This window comes from Myxine glutinosa, chromosome 7 (genome assembly GCF_964187855.1).
Source record: "Myxine glutinosa chromosome 7, kmMyxGlut1.1, whole genome shotgun sequence".
Taxonomy (NCBI): domain Eukaryota; kingdom Metazoa; phylum Chordata; class Myxini; order Myxiniformes; family Myxinidae; genus Myxine; species Myxine glutinosa.
The window spans coordinates 52954351-52971991 of NC_136267.1; the positions used below are offsets into that span (position 1 = coordinate 52954351).

Genomic DNA, 17641 nt, shown 5'->3' on the forward strand with positions numbered 1-17641 from the left:
AAGATCAATGGTGAAGCCACACCAATTGTTACCAACAAACAAATATTGTATTAAGATCACACAAGAATAACAGTACAACAACAATAGTAATCAATTGTACAACCAATATATTGTTACAGACACGACTTTGATGTTAAGGTGGGCCGAGCGGAATGGCCGCCGTGTCCGCACAAATTACCCGATTGTACTCGAACGTCGACAAAGCCGCGCTACGCTGGCTCAATAGGAAAGAGAAGACACCCGGCTGGGTTATAATGACACAATACGACACCAGGGGTTCAGTTCTCAAGACCTCCGGAGGAGGTTATATTCGTGCGGAAGGTCAGATTACAGGGACGAGAGGTACATCATAGGAAGACAGGCACTTAGACACACTCTTATATTAACCCCGGACAGACGACAGACACACGGGACAAAATGCTGACTCACACGGGGGTTGATGAAAAGGAAAGGCAGGTCGCGATGGCTCAAGGTGCACTCTTGGCTCAAGGCAGAATCGACTCGGTCCGGTCCAGAGATGCGGGGAGGTATCGTCGCGCTGGGGGTGGCGGTGGCTTCTCTCTCCAGTCTCCAAGCTGAGGCGCATCTCTCCTCAGCCTCAAAGGTTACTCGTGACTCCAAGCTGGGGGCGCATCTGACGTCACGTCCGGCAAGCGGCTGCGTATATCCGGCGGGGAGTGACACGCCCTCGGCTCGTTAGCTCCGCCTCGTGGAATCGGCACGTTGCTTCTCATTGGGTGCGTGCGGGGGGGGTTACTGGCTCCGCCCCTGACGAGGAGCTGACAGCCAGCCCCTTCGGGGTAACCCCGTGGAGCGCATGGTCTGGAGCTAATCGAGCCGGTGTGAGGACGCATCCTCCCCCGCTCCGCCGCCATCTCCTCTGTTGTTGTTGTAATTGTTGTTGTAGTTGTTGTTATTGTTGTTGTTTGGGGAAGAAGATGGGAGGAGGTATGGGAAAGGTCCTAAACTCACTACTGATGCCATATAATCACATTCTGGTGCAACGAAGAGTCATAATTAATGGAGACGAGGCCTTAACTGACATAGATTAAGAATAACTAGGAAGATGTCCGAAAGTTGTCTACGTGTGGTGCGGTGGACCTGGGCACGACATTTAATGGGGGAATAAGGGGAAGGTCGGCTCTACTGATTGTTATTTACATGCAATGGGACTAGGGAATGGGGGACTGGGGAAAGTTGGGGAGTATTGGAGAAAATAGGGGAATATTTACAAGCGGATATGGAGGCCAAATTCCATATTCGCAACATTGCACCCTTCTCTACCCTCGGGGCGTCCCGACCCGATAAATTTTTACCTACTTTAGTGTGGCACGCAATGTAGTTCCCTCTACTATTAACTCTACCCTGAGTGCGACAGTTTTACAGATATTCACAAATGAGTAAATATGTCCCCCTGCGACGTTGCACCCTTCTCCTCACAGAAACACACCCACAGGATAACCGAATCCGGAAAGAATTCTCAAACTAAACATACAGCCGGTAGGGAGCATTATTTACAAGATTACGCTGATATCTACACTACGATCCAGGACCTGTTTTTGGAGGAACACATGCAGATGTTATGCATAGAGAGAGCGCGCTTGCCAACATCGATACACCAACCCACGAGTGCTCTGTGGCCGACGGCCTTTAATAACGTGCAGAGCACCCTTTCCCAGCATCAAAAGCACCACCCCACCACCAATCGGTGCAGTCACCATTGTTCATTGGAATAAAAATAAATTCGACAACCCCTAACCCTGCAGGTGTCTCTTGCTCTTCTTGTGGTGCACTTGGTGTTAATTAACAGTGGTTCACCTTTATGGCATAGGTGCCACGTTGACCCATAGGTCCTTCCACGGGTGGTGCTTGGCCGCAAAAGAGCTGCGGTCCATTGTGGGTGGCCACAAACATTGCGGTCCATATGGTGTATCGATCCAGGCAGCCAACAGCGAAAGTGCAGGCCCACAACTGCGTAGCCAGCACCTCTCTCTCCTCTCTCTCTACCCCAAAGCCAGATCCTCGGAGGTGGGAGACAAAAGAAGAAACAAGTGAGTAAGGTGGTAAGGGCGCAAAAGTGCACGCAATGTAAGGTGATGCACACTGGGGGCACATGGGAACCAGGTGAGACAGGTACGTTCCTATCGTACGCCCCCCCCCCCACCAGGTAACCTACATGGCCCCTCCCTTACCCCTTACTGTATCCACACAACACAACACTACTCATAAACATCTACTTTACAAATCAACAAACATCCCTACTGTCTTCCCCGTTCCTCCCATAAACCAAATTCGTCTTCTCTCCCTCCTAACCAATCAAATTTGCCATTTTCAACTCTCATCAAAATTTGCCATTACCAATTCATCATCAGTCCCTCCTAGGGAGGGAGAGATGGAATCACCCCAATGTCTCATCCACGTCGTGATGCGTCTCACAAATCCTCACAGCAATCTCATTTCCTGCACAAAACAAAGAAAACACAGGTGTGGAGTCATCATCATCACCACAGGTAAGTGGCTGCGTATGGTGCGACAGGTTCATCAATCCTAACTATCTCCTAAATGACTTTAACAACTTTACACTACCCGGGGGCTTTCTCCGGCCAAACCATTGGCCCTCTTACACTATGGGTTCTAAAAACCAATTCCCATTGGCCAAACTGTGGTGCTCTTCAATTTGGGGTCTCACTCCCCCGATTCATCTCCCGGTGCCCTCGCACAATTTCTGGGCTGCGGCGTGTACCTCTCCCAGTGGGTCTACCCACCTGCACACCTCCGCCACTGCAGTTGCCTCCGAGCTTACCTGCTCCTCACCCTAACCTAACTACCTGGGGAAGGCCCTCTGGCTCTCTCCCCACTCCGTGCCCTCTCTGGCACTGGGCTGCCCGATCCACACCCGGGATCCTCAGGCACCCACTCACAACTACCGGCTCCCAGAGCCCACCTGCGGCCTCACCTGGCCGACATCCTCACAGTGGTGGAGTGCCCAACCAACTACACACACTAACAGGCTACACGCCCAGCCATTTCCACAACACTAATGCACCCATTCACAACACCATTCTGCAACCGCACCACAAATGCCAATATCCAACCACAATTTACCTGCACCCTCTACCTAACACTTACACTACCCGCCCCGGGTGCTCGTGAAAGGGGTACACTCTTCCCCCATCCACACCTTCGCACCATGCACACCACTCCGTACCACTCACTCCAACTCTCTCCACACACCTGTACCTGCACACCTGTGCTCTCACACCTGGTGCCACCTGCACCCTTCTCTCCCCAAGCGCATTCGCGCTGATCCACACACTCACTACTCATACACTGCTCCACACACCTGTCCAGTTGCACACCTGTGCAATCACACCTGTTCAATTCTCACAAACACGGCATCATCTCAGCTAACTACTCCCTTCTGAAACTTGCGCTTCCCAGTCGTCCCTTTAAACTATTGCGCTCCCACGTCATTATCATCCACACTAATCTACCTGCGTCCCCACCACAGGTATCAGTCACTAACTAAACTTAACGTTACCTAATGTCATCTTCTAGATCCCTACACACAATATCCTAACCCACCCGGGCTAGTTTTCACTGCCATACACCCCATAAGCTATTGCGCATTTGCCCCACATATGGGAAGGGTGGCAGGGATGCCATCCCACCACATCGGGGGTCTCTCACTACCAATTTTGCACATCAAATTTCAACAAATCAAAAATTTGCCAATCACTGCCCATCATCTGCCAATCACTACTGCCAATCCTTTGCCAATCATCAAATTTTGTTTTTCTCTAATTTTGGGTCCAAAACACTAACCTCATCACCCGTCTACTCACTAATACCTCTCGGTGCGCCAATTCCCGTCCAAAGCCCGGCTTCGTAAAGCCAAGCAATGGATGCTGGTTGTTCTGTGCCAGTGGCTGGCTGCATCCTGCCTTCGGTGCAGGGAAGGAGGTTTACCCGGCCCGAGATCCCACGCACCATCTCGGCACGGAGCCATCCAATGCCCCGATCTCGACCTGCCGGCACGTCTCACCAAAACGTGGTCGCCATGACGACCCTTTCTATCGGGCTGCCAGCTCCGCCTAGTGGAGCCTGGACGCGGCCGTTCAAAGCGAGGCCCGGCACGCACCGAGGGCCCGACTCGGCTATAAGTCGTTCTAAACTCTACCCCGTCTAACGTCGATGCTTCACCTGGACGCTTACACCCCGCAGCCCGTTCCTTGCTCACACATCCAGCCGTGCCCATGCTCCTCGTACCTTTCCTTACACACCCAGGTACACCCATTCCACTCACAGCCTTGGTCACACACCTGACCACCGAACACTTTGGCACACATTCGTTGGTCGCACACCTCACCAAAACACCGCTTCGCGCCCCCTCCTCTGTCACCTCCTCTGTGACAATCACAGGTGTGCTCTCATTCGCACACCCAACCACGTGCCTCACCACCAACTCCAGCGTGCATTCCCACTCACGCTCTACCATTCCAGGTGTGCATCCTCGCTCACCTGTCACAACTAACTCACGCTCCATGTCACTCTCACTACTTCCACCTCCATTCCTGACAACGCACTCACCCTTACTTTTGACAGCACACTCTTTCCCCATGCACCTGTCCGTCACACACCTTTCTCGCGCACACTCTCCCGTCACACCCTCCGTAACACTCACCACAGCTGTGCATTCTTCCTTGCCTTTGACAGCGCACTCTTTCCCCGTGCACCTGCCCGTCACACACCTTTCTCGCGCACACTCTCCCGTTACACCCTCTGTAACACTCACCACAGGTGGACACTCTTCCTTACTTCTGACAGCGCACTCTTTCCTCATGCACCTGTCCGTCACACACCTTTCTCGCGCACACTCTCCCGTTACACCCTCTGTAACACTCACCACACCGCGCTTCCATGTGCTCCCTCGCACACACGCTACGACCGACTCATTCTCGCCAGCACCCTCACTCCTTGGCACACACTTTTTCCTCACACACCCCAGAGTCGGACTTTCTTGCACACCTCCTTTTTCGCACACCAGACCTGTCGCACACTTCACCAACGGCCTCTCACGAACACCCGGGTCTATCTCGACCCCCAAGCTTCTTAAATCCCCTGGCGCATCATACGCACGACCATATTGGTCACCACTTACACCGGGTCCTCTTCCTCTTCGCTTCTCCTCCATCACCTGCGAATCCCTCATCCGGTTAATGAGCACATCATCACGATCCAAACACAGACTTTGGACCAATTCTTTTATCTCCCCTTTTATTTCTTTCTTATCCCCTCTCCGTCGCTTCTTAATTTCGCTCATCCCTTCTTCCACTTCTTCTAATTTGTGCTTCACCTCTTTTATTCCCCGGTACGTCTCCTCAAGCTCGTCCTCCAAGGCTACCTTGACCGTTTCCATGTGCGTCCTCACCTGCCGGTCCTTCGTCTCCATTACCTCTATCACCTCGTCCAACCTCGTTGTCAGTCCCTCACGTACCATCTGACATTCCCTCTTTGTCGCTATCAAGTCGTTTTTTATGTCGTTTTGTGTCGCTTTTAACCCTCCTAATACCGCAGTGTTCCTTTGAACCTGCTCCACTAACTCCGTTTGTCCCACCGTCAGCTGCTCCACCTCCTGCGTCAGGTCCTCTATGCCCCCTTGTAACTTTACAGTCCCCTTTCTCACCTCCTTCTCCATGTGCTCCTTACAGTGCCTCACCTCCTCGCGCACTCCTCCGACCTCCTCACTCACTCCTCCTCTGATCTCCTCTCCCATCACTTGCATCTCCTGCCCAGATGCCACCCTCATCTGCTCCATTTCCTCCCTGTGAGCATCCAGTTTGGTTTCTACCCCCATTCTGACCCCCTCTATCTGCTGCTCCATTTGTTTAACTTCCCTTTCCGCTTGGTCCCTCATGTCCCTCAATTTGCCTTCCATACTGTTTTCTAACCCCTCTAACCCCTTTTGCATCCCTTCCATTTGATTCTCTTGAGCGGCCATTCTGTTTTCTACCCCCATTAACCCATTTCTCACCTCTTTTATCCCGTTGTCTAACCCCTCAAAATTATTGTCTAACTTCCCAAATTTCTTGTCTAACTCCTCAAAATTATTGTCTAACTTCCCAAATTTCTTGTCTAACTCCTCAAAATTATTGTCTAACTTCCCAAATTTCTTGTCTAACCCCTCACCAGTACCCCTCGCTTCGTCCCTCATTACCCCCATTTGGCCCTCTAATCGCTCACCCTGAGCATCCATCCGGTTCCCCATTACCCCCATTTGGCCCTCTAATCGCTCACCCTGAGCCCTCATTCCCACAATTTGGTCTCCCATTCGTTCCATAAGGGCCCTCATTTGCAACATAAAAAGGTTCGGATCCACCAGGGGCGCTGCCACGGTCGCGGGCGCGGTGACCAGCGAGGCGCCATTTTGCGCGTCTGCTACCCTCGCTGCTTCGCTCTCCTCACGTCCCTCAATTTGGTCCTGGACCGACCCTGCCTCACTCTCCCCTACCGGACCCCAGCCGTCTTGATCCGCCATAGCGCGACTTTCAAAATTCGGTTTTTATTTTTTATTTTCGTAAAACAAATTGAAATTTCGCCGTTATAATTTCGCGCGGGAAACGCGCTCCGAATCGATTTTCCCTCCCAAAATTTGGGCCTAACTAATTTAGTCCCGGGTTCGAATCCCACTCCTGACACCAATTGTTACAGACACGACTTTGATGTTAAGGTGGGCCGAGCGGAATGGCCGCCGTGTCCGCACAAATTACCCGATTGTACTCGAACGTCGACAAAGCCGCGCTACGCTGGCTCAATAGGAAAGAGAAGACACCCGGCTGGGTTATAATGACACAATACGACACCAGGGGTTCAGTTCTCAAGACCTCCGGAGGAGGTTATATTCGTGCGGAAGGTCAGATTACAGGGACGAGAGGTACATCATAGGAAGACAGGCACTTAGACACACTCTTATATTAACCCCGGACAGACGACAGACACACGGGACAAAATGCTGACTCACACGGGGGTTGATGAAAAGGAAAGGCAGGTCGCGATGGCTCAAGGTGCACTCTTGGCTCAAGGCAGAATCGACTCGGTCCGGTCCAGAGATGCGGGGAGGTATCGTCGCGCTGGGGGTGGCGGTGGCTTCTCTCTCCAGTCTCCAAGCTGAGGCGCATCTCTCCTCAGCCTCAAAGGTTACTCGTGACTCCAAGCTGGGGGCGCATCTGACGTCACGTCCGGCAAGCGGCTGCGTATATCCGGCGGGGAGTGACACGCCCTCGGCTCGTTAGCTCCGCCTCGTGGAATCGGCACGTTGCTTCTCATTGGGTGCGTGCGGGGGGGGGTTACTGGCTCCGCCCCTGACGAGGAGCTGACAGCCAGCCCCTTCGGGGTAACCCCGTGGAGCGCATGGTCTGGAGCTAATCGAGCCGGTGTGAGGACGCATCCTCCCCCGCTCCGCCGCCATCTCCTCTGTTGTTGTTGTAATTGTTGTTGTAGTTGTTGTTATTGTTGTTGTTTGGGGAAGAAGATGGGAGGAGGTATGGGAAAGGTCCTAAACTCACTACTGATGCCATATAATCACATTCTGGTGCAACGAAGAGTCATAATTAATGGAGACGAGGCCTTAACTGACATAGATTAAGAATAACTAGGAAGATGTCCGAAAGTTGTCTACGTGTGGTGCGGTGGACCTGGGCACGACATTTAATGGGGGAATAAGGGGAAGGTCGGCTCTACTGATTGTTATTTACATGCAATGGGACTAGGGAATGGGGGACTGGGGAAAGTTGGGGAGTATTGGAGAAAATAGGGGAATATTTACAAGCGGATATGGAGGCCAAATTCCATATTCGCAACAATATATTTACTATGATGGTACCATCAGGTTCATACAATATAACTCACTGTGCTCCAAGTGAGCGAAAAGAAGAACATTCCCCAATGTCTCGATTTCGGCATCAAGCCCTGGTCGATCCGCTCCAGCGATCGTCAGAACGATGTCCAATCGAGACCAGAATCCCGTTCGGATGACAGTCACAGTCACGCGGCCAAAGCTGTGCAAAGGTGCTCTCAAGGCGACTGGGAAATCCAAAGGCACCCTCCAGGCGACTGGGAAATCACACCCTTGGGTAAGGGACGTTTCACGGCTCCAAACCGGCGAACCGCAGATTTACCTTCAAAATCCACGTTACACACACACACACCAGATAAATGTCTGGATGCGGTGAAAATGGTTGAAGCGAAGCGAAAAACCTTGCGCGGTGCGCAAAGCGCGCGAGTCAAAATGGCCGACGGCCCGTTCTCGAGGCGTAACGGCACGACGATGATTCTCCTCGGAATCAACCGCCAAAACCTGACATGCAGGTTGATCTGTCACAGCGATAACAACTCTGTCGCAAGAATCCCTTTCCCGGGAAACCCGAAGTTCGCTAGTGACCTCCGTTCGTCAACGTTTGCTCCAGACCTCGAAGCAGCTAGGCTTCTCCCTTAAACGACAACAATAATAGTACATGGAATCAAAAATGTTTACAACAACAACACAACATGCATTTTAAGGCCATGTTCCCTGCTAGAGCGGGGGTTAGCCTTTAGTTAGTTAGGAATCAAAAATATTTACAGTGGATGAAAACCACAACAACGGAAGTGACGAATCCGTAACACTTGTATTGTGGATTTTGCTGTCCCGCCTTTGTGTTTGTGGGTTCGGATTAACCCCTGCGTGTGTTCCGATCAGATAAAGTCTCGAACCTTCCCGTGCGCACGAAAAGATAATTCCGCCAAGTTGGGTATATGCCTCGGAGTAAAGCTCGTTTTGGTCATTCGTTCTCTTGGAGTCTTAACCCTGGGGACACGACAATATAATATACCAGTAGAAGTTAAAGTTGCATCAAACGAATTTATGTCCCCAAGTTAAAGTTGCATCCAGAGAAACGATCCCATATAAAGGGAGGGGTACTTTGCGCCTCCCTTTGATTATTCAATATGTACAGTATATATATATATATATATATATATATAGCAAATGGGGGGACAAACTGCATATTAATGCCCATGATTTCAGAATGATATGTATGATGTTCGGGTGTCCACATACTTCTGGTCATGCAGTGTATATATATATTGTTGCGGTTTTGTAAATAAAGGCAACCCCCCTATCGTTAGTTACACCACAACATGTAGCCTCGCTTCGTTAGTTATTTCTTATTAAATGTGAAGTATAGTCTCCTTCCCAGTGTTAGTATGCGTTGAGGCAGGTAGAGTAATGGTAGGCCTCATTGCAGCCTGAAGTGGCGTGTCATGGGCCTAGAACAAGTCTAGCAGGCCCGAGGGAGGAGCTGGAGGGCGTGGCCGATAAGCAGTGAACAGCCAATGGGAGCTAAAGGGGGTGGCCAGTAAGTTATGGCCAATGAGAGCTAAAGGGAGTGGCCAGTAAGTTACAGCCAATGGAGGCTGAAGGGAGTGGCCGAGGATGACCAATAAGGGGCTGTCATGACACGTGACCCCCGGCGACCAGTGGGGGGCTGGGGGCCCGTGGAACATTTGAGTGGGGCTATGGGGAGGCTATAAAACCCGGCCCGGACCCCCGTTCGCGCTCTCTCTGGCAGGCTGGATCTCTGGCCCAGGACTCTGAACGCTCTCTCTGCCCTGACGACCTCTCTGCCTGGACTCCCTGCACGTGCGCTCTGCCTCGCTGACCTTGAGATACGCTCCTCGGATTCCTGCTACGTGCACGACCGTGGTCAACACCCCAGCCGCGAACATCCCCGGCTGTAGTGTTCTTGGTGGTATCTGCCAAACGAGCCCGGCCGGGCCAACTGCACGAGCGACCGCGCCTTGGGCGCATTCCCCTCTTCCCCCCCCCCCCCTTCCCCGAACGAGTCTGAGGGCCCTTGTCTGGGGACGTAAGTAAGGCCGTTAAGATTCTTCGCTGTCCCTTTTCCTGTGAATATTGTGAATAAATCCTGTGGTTTGTTTCCAACCTGGCCGTCATCGTCTTTTCACCATTGACCTAGCATTGCACAAACTAAAACCGCTCGATCGGGTTCAATAGTGATTAACGGCATGAGTTACGCGACGCACAAACCGCTCGGGCGTACAACACCAGTGTGACTTGTGCGAGGTTCAGTCCCCGTTCTCACGGCTGCGTGTGTCGAAGGTACTCGGGTCATGACCGTTAACCCTTCCACGCGTTAGCTGTGGGTTCGGCGGCTGGAATTGCTTAGCAATCCGCCCCCCACGAGTGCAGTGTGGGTAGCGGCCTCGTGGACTCGAAGCTCGAGGGGAGCAGGGCTTAACCTCCCCCCCCCCCCCCTCAGTACGTTGACGAGTTCGAGATCCGCAACAAATTGGTGTCCGGGAGTGGGATATTTGGACTTGGAGTGCGCTTCACGTACTCAAAATTCCAAAATTACGAGTGTACAAAATTTAGTGTAAAACCAAAATTTTTTTTGAGTTCGTGCATTGGCTGGCCAAAACGACCAGGTGCCGGTGGGAATAGAAAATGTCGATGAATTAATGACCCAGGACCAGCAGGAAGAGTTGTTGGAAGGGGAAGTTGATGAGGGTGCAGCAGGGGAAGGAGAAATGGCGGCGCCTCGCACGTGGCGGCGGAAGCCGAGCCCACTGTGCAAGCGGGTTTTGACCTGCAGTTATTTATGGCACAAATGAGGGCATACATGGTCAAGACGAGTGAAGAGTCAAGCTGTGACTGGAAAAAGCTGGGTGAAAAAATGGACGCCATAAACGAATCAATGAAAAAGATGGGGGAGGAATCCAGGTGCAACATGGAAAAGATGGGGGAGGACATTGGCCGTAAGATGAGCAGGGAGGTAGCAGTGGTACGCGACGGGGTGAAGCGGTACGAGAAGTGCATGGAGAGGGGGTTAAAGCGGAGCACGGCCAAACTGACTGTGGGACAACAGGAATTAAGGGAACAGGTGGGGAAGAATACCGACGTAATCGGGGGGGCTGAAGGCAACGCAAAAATAATTGAAGCGGGACGTGATAGCGACGAAGAAGGAATGCAAAATGGTGCACGAGGGACTGACGAAGAGGGTGGATGACGAAGTAGAGACGATAGGAACAAAGGAACGAGAAATTAGGACACATATAAGAGACGACCAAGGTAGCCTTAGAAGGGGAGATTTCGGGGGCGCACCGGGAGATAAAAGAGGTGAAGCAGAAGCTGGAGGAGGTAGAAGAAGGAATGAGCGAAATTAAAAAGAGACGGAGTGAAACAGAGAATGAATTAAGGGAGGAGGTAATGGAATATGTGCAAGGTTTGTGTTCGCACCGTGATGACATGCTTGCTGACCAAATGGAAGGTTTGCAGGTGCTGGCAGAGATGCGGGGGAAGGAGAGCCCCGAGGTGAGTTTCAATGGTGGGAATGTGTTTGGTGCGAACGGGTGCTCGGCGGGCTTGGGGTCGGGCGAGACCCGGGCGTTCGAGAAGGGCCCATTGCGAGGTGTGCGACTGGTAGTGGTATGGAGTGTGAGAGAGAGTGCACACTGGAGTGTGTAGAAAAAGAGTGTGCACCGGAGTGTGAGAGAGAGTGCACACCGGAGTGTGTGGAGCGAGAGTGCACACCGGAGTGTGTGGAGAAAGAGTGCGCACCGGAGTGTGTGATGACGGAGTGTGTGGGGGGCGCGTGTGTGTCTGGGTGTGCGAGTGTGGAGTGGGTCGTGAGGTGTGATGACGCAGCCCAGGCATCGACACCGACCGGGGTAGCGCTTAGCGGGACGGGTAGCGTACGCGAGCCCCCGGTGAGTTGTGTGCCACGGGAACCGGAGGGAATCGGTGCTGCGTCGGTCTCGCAAGGACCGGCGTGCACGATTCGTGCCTCCGGCACCTGCACGGTATTGTTGGCACTGTATCGCGGAAAGGGCGGTCGACCGGGTTCGGGGGGAGGTTCGAAGTATCGGAGCCACACACCTTACCGGGTGAGGTGCTCTGACCATGGCCGGTTGGGTCATCGTGCGTGGGACCGAAGGGCCCCGCGCAGGGATGGAGCCCGGCACTTGGGCCCATCGATTCCAACCCCCTCGGATCGTCAATGACGGACGGACACCCCATACAGGCGACCAACCACCCGCATGGATCGCTCGGCCCTTCGAGGCCGAGCCGCGACAAGGTACCTCCACATGGAGGGGCTCGTAGTTTAGAGAACTGGGGGGAGCAGTGTACCCCACGTGGGGGAATGGTAGTGTGACCATTCCTCCCACGGGGGGCCCATGAGCATTAGTTTAGGGGGATGGCAGTGTTAGGCCCATGGAGGGGCCAGCAATGGTTGCCTCCATGGGGCACCGAAGCTAGCCGAGGGAGGGCTAGGATAATGATAGGGATTTAGAGCGACTTTAGGGAGAATAATTAAGTAGTGACATGAACTGTAGAGGAAACGTAGAGAGTTTCGGTGGTTGTTAACAGAGGGTGTGCATAGTGTAAAGGGACGACGAGGGAAGCATGAGTTGTAGGGGAAATTAGTTAGATAGATGATGGTGTGTGTAAGTGTGAATTGTGTTGAGGGGTGCGAATAAAAAGGTGTGGAATGCATGGTGTGGAATAATTGGTGTGGAATGCATGGTGTGAAAATAATTGGTGTGGAATGCATGGTGCGAAGGATTGCATGGGGAGAGTGGAACCCATTCACGGAAGCCCGGGGGGGGGGGGGGGGGGTAGTTTAAAGCTAGGTAGAGGGCATAGGTAAATTGCATGGATATTGAAACCTGTGGTGCGGAAGGTGGAACGTAGTGTTTTGTGAGGTGCAGGAGACAGTGAAATGGCTGAGGGTGTGGTTTAATTGGTGAGTATCGTTATTGAGGCACTCCGCCACTGGTAGATTGTCGGCCAGGTAAGGCCGCAGGTAGGCTCTGGGAGCCGGTTAGGTTAGCGTGTGAGTGGGGCCCGAGGATCCAAGGGAAGGCCCCGGGTTGCCCAATGCCGAGGTGGGCATCGAGGGGGTAAGCGCCAGGGAGGGCCTTCCCCAGATAGGTTAGTGTAAGGAGCAGGCAAGGTCGGGAGGTGGCTCCAGTGGACGGAGGAGCGCAGGTAGGTAGACCTGCTGGTAGAGCCACACGACCCAGCCCCGAAATTGTGCGAGGGCACATAGAAAATTTGTTGGGTGAGACCCAAATTCAGGAGGGCACCACAGTGTGGGCAATGGGAATTTGGGTTCTTAGAACCACATAGTTTAAAGAAGGCCGATTGGCAGGGTACGAGCCCTGGGAGTTTAGATGTGTAATGTTATTAGTGTAGTTAGGATGTGAGACCCCTTCGCATCATCCACAACCATTCACCAAGGAGGACAAACTTCCCACCGAGAGGCTCTGTGAGCTGTTTGAGAAATAAGACGCATCACGATGTGAGTGAAAGATTGCTTTATTCCACCCCTTCCTTCCTGGGAGAACCTGGGAGGGATTTGAGCACGAATTTGGCATTAGAGGGGGATATGGGAGACAAGACGTAGAGACAAATTCTAAATACAAGGGGGGCTAGGGTAGTGTAGCCAACGGTGGGGGGTACGGACGGTTAGGGACGAGCTTGCTCAGCTCACTCTGCAGCGTCCCTCGCACCGCACCTGGTCACCTGGTACTCGGGTGGTGGTGGTGGTGGTGCCTGGTCACCTTGTTTTTCGCATGCCACTGTTTGCTTTTCCGTGTGCTTGTTGCACCTTGTCTCCCCCCCCCCCCCCCCGCCCCAGGACCATTTGGAGGCCGACCTGTGGCAGCATCTTGTTGCCAAACATCCTCTCCATCTTGCACCGATGGACCACAAGCCTTGTGGCCCCGCACCTCTGCTGTGCAGCATCTTGCTGCAAATTCATCTTGCACCTATGGACCACCTGTTGGGTGGCATTCGGGCCAAGCTTCGGACCACCTGTTGAGTGGCACTGACGCCACGCATTTGGACCACGTGTCGAGTGGCCCTGCTTGTGCATAAAGAAAGTGTGTGCAATTGTGAAGATGTGTGCCATTTGTGAAGATTTAGATGGCCCTGATGTTCAAATGGCCTGTATGCCGGTCAGGGCCAGCCGGTTTTTGTTAGCCCGCACACCACAAGAAGATGATGCAAGATACAAGCAGCAAGTGCCTTCAATTCCCTTCCTCCATTTCTTTCCTCAAGTGCAGGTCCTGGGTTATAGTGTGTAAATAAAGGTTAGGTTTTGTGTTGTAAATATGAGAATGTTGCCCACCGGCTATGTGTTTAGTTTAAAAATTCCGGAAATGCACGAATAGTTGTGGGTGTGAGTCTGTTAGATTCGTTGCTCAACGCATTAGGAGGGACATATCTAGTGTAAAAAATGTCGCACACATGGGTTAGAGTAAATGTTAGGGGGATTATATCTATGTGTCACATTAATGATAAAAGTAAAATTGAATGCCAGACTCTACTGATCGTTCCGACTGAGGTCGACTCGGGGCGAGTCTGGTCGGAGAGGGGGGTCGTGTTGCGGTTTTGTAAATAAAGGCAACCCCCCTATAGTTAGTTGCACCACAACATGCAGCCAATGGGAGCTAAAGGGAGTGGCCAGTAAGTTACGGCCAATGAGAGCTAAAGGGAGTGGCCAGTAAGTTACAGCCAATGGAGGCTGACGGGAGTGGCGGAGGACGACCAATAAGGGGCTGTCACGACACGTGACCCCCCGCGGCCAGTGGAGGCCCATGGAACATCCTAGTGGGGCTCCGGGGGATATAAAACCCAGCCCGGACCCCAGAACTCTCTCTCTGGATTCGCACTCTGAACGTGCTCTCTGCCCTGACGACCTCTGCCTGGACTCCCTGCACATGCACCTTGCCTCGCTGACTTCAGGATACGCTCCTCGGATTCCCGTTACGTGCACGACTGTGGTCGCCGTCCCTGCCGCGAACATCCTTGGGGCGATCCGCCAAACGAGCCGTCCAGGCGAACTGCACCAAGCGGCCGCGCATTGTGCGCGTTCCCCTCTTCCTCCCCTTCCCCGAACGAGTCTGAGGACCCTTGTCCGGGAACGTAAGTAAGGCCGTTAAGGTTCTCCACTGTGTCCGTTTTCTATAACTATTGTACATTTGTGAATAAATCCTGTGGTTTGTTTTCAACCTGGCCTTCTTCGTCTTTTCACCATTGGCCTAGCATTGCACGAGTTAAAACTGCTCAATCGGGTTCATAGTGTTAACGGCACGAGTTACGAGATGCACAACCACTCGGGCGTTAAAGACCAGCGTGACTCGTGAGAGGTTCAGCCCCCGTTCTCACGGCTGCGTATGTCGAAGGTACTCGGGTCGTGACCGTTAACCCTTCCATGCGTTAGCTGCGGGCTCGGCAGCTGGAATTGCCCAGCAATCCGTCCACCACGAGTATAGTGTGGGGGCGGCCTCGTGGACTCGAAGCTCGAGGGGGAGCAGGGCTTAACCCCCCCTCAGTACGTCGACGAGCTTGAGATCTGCAACAAATTATATACATATCTATCTATAATTCCAGTAATCTCTGTGTGTATGTTTGTATGTTTGTATGTTTGTATGTTTGTATGTTTGTATGTCTGTATGTCTGTGACCGCTGTTTCTCGACAACCACGGGTCCGATATACTTTAAACTTGCCAGGTATATTGCTGGGGACCCGAGGATGTGCCTTTTCAAGGTTTCATATTAATCGGAGAAGTAGTTACCGAGCTATGTCCAAAAAACGATTCAACCAATCAGAGAGCAGCGAGCTATCACGTGTGCCGAACGTGGCGAACAGACTCTGCCTCGGACGGCACATTTGAGAGCGTATTCATTTATTTCACGTTGGAAAACTATGTTGCCGTTAAACTATGTTTTAAAACTAATTAAAACTAATTTGCGATTCATCGTAACTGCGATTTGCGACCTTCCGGACAGTGAAGACTTCACTTCCGGCAGCCAATCACAGAACGCTTTGTTGCGTAGGCGTGGCCGATGTGAGAGCGAGCCGAGCCGAGCGCGTGCGCCATTACGGTTCGTAATTCGATTTCTTCCGGAGAAAATAATAATTTCTCGATTTCTTATGCGCATTATTTCTCCCAATTCAGTCAGAGCGAAGGGCGGAAGCGAAGAGCGTTGTTTTTTTTGTTTACGGGCGTACGGGCGTACGGGCGGGGTAGAGCGTACGGGTAGCGTTTTTTTTTTTTTTTGGCAAGGAACGGGCACCCACGTACGGGCATGCCCTAGTATATATAAATAAATATATATACACACACTAACATAATTTCAAAACACACCTGGTCACAAGTGTGGCTCACTGATTGAGGCCTCAGTCGAAGTCCTCAACATCATCCTGTTTCGGCCCTTTAACCTCGATATGGTCAGCTAAGGTGGGCCAGCAGGGGCACATATGGCTCCACATGCAGCAGCTCCACGTGGATGCTGCGTACATACCCCCATGCCCAGCCAATGAGAACACAGACTACAACAACAAAACCGCCTCCACTCCCAGAATCCACAACCCCTCATCCACTCACTCACACACCAAAAATAAAAAAATAAAAACCGCCACCTACCCTCACACAACATGCACCACTCAAACAAAAACACATTCATGCAAAACCACATATAGCACTCTACACACACACACACACACACACACACACACACACACACACACATATATATATACAGTATATATATATATATATATATATATATATATATATATATATATATATATATATATATATATATATATATATATATATATATATATATGTATATATATATATATATGTATATATATATATATATGTATATATATATATATATGTATATATATATATGTATATATATATATATATATATATATATATATGTATATATATATATATGTATATATATATATATATATATATATATATATATATACGTATATATATATATATATATAGATATAGATATACAGTATAGATATATATATATATATATATATATATATATATATATATATATATATATATATATATATATATATATATTGCATTGTTATATCACAAAGCGCAGGCTTTGATGGGCTGAATGTCCTCTTGCGCTGAAGTTCTTGTTGGGGAACATGTATTTTAACGTGTGAACGTGGGCGCCCAGTCTGTGCGCACGTGTATGACGTCATCGGAAATCCTCCATCGTAAGACATCATTGGACATTGAACACGTTTGTTTACGCTCGAAACAATCATCATCGTAATAAAACGAAGTTTAAAAATAACAAAGAAGGAGCTTATCTGGGTTTAAAATGCGCATCGGTGAAATGTGCTCAAGTGCTTTGAAACGAAGAGCTGTAAATATGGGAACTGGAACAGAGTTCGCTTCACGTCCAAACCGTGAACGCTAAACAAACGTTCCTCCGGAGCCGCCGCCCGCGCACCCCCGTCGTACCGGTAGAGCTTCTCGCGGCCACGGCTCTGAGCTGTTAGAGCAAGCAGGGGTTCCATGTCGGCGCGACCAGGAGCCGAACCGCCGTCACTGCTCCTCTCACACCATCATGGCCGATATCCGCTCACGTGGCTTTGCCGCTTGAACTTGTATGGCCGGGGGTATCCCGCGTCGTCAAGAAAGGACGATTTGCGATCGTGAAGCTTGGGTTGCCATCTTTTATCGCATGTTAGTTAATAGCGTCAGAATATCGTCACATTAAAGCGATTTAATTATTTTTTGTATT

At 51.2% G+C, this 17641-nt stretch overlaps 1 protein-coding gene across 1 annotated transcript in view; it reads right to left on the reverse strand.

The window, feature by feature from the left end:
• The window catches only part of LOC137431233 (peroxisomal membrane protein 11B), a 37308-nt gene extending 19813 nt beyond the window's left edge, over positions 1-17495 (reverse strand). Inside the window, exon 1 of the mRNA XM_068122329.2 lies at positions 17359-17495. Within this exon, the coding sequence (XP_067978430.1) occupies positions 17359-17414 (56 nt within the window). The 5' untranslated portion in view covers positions 17415-17495. The remainder of the gene's footprint in view (positions 1-17358) is intronic.
• Between the last annotated feature and the right edge of the window lie 146 nt (positions 17496-17641).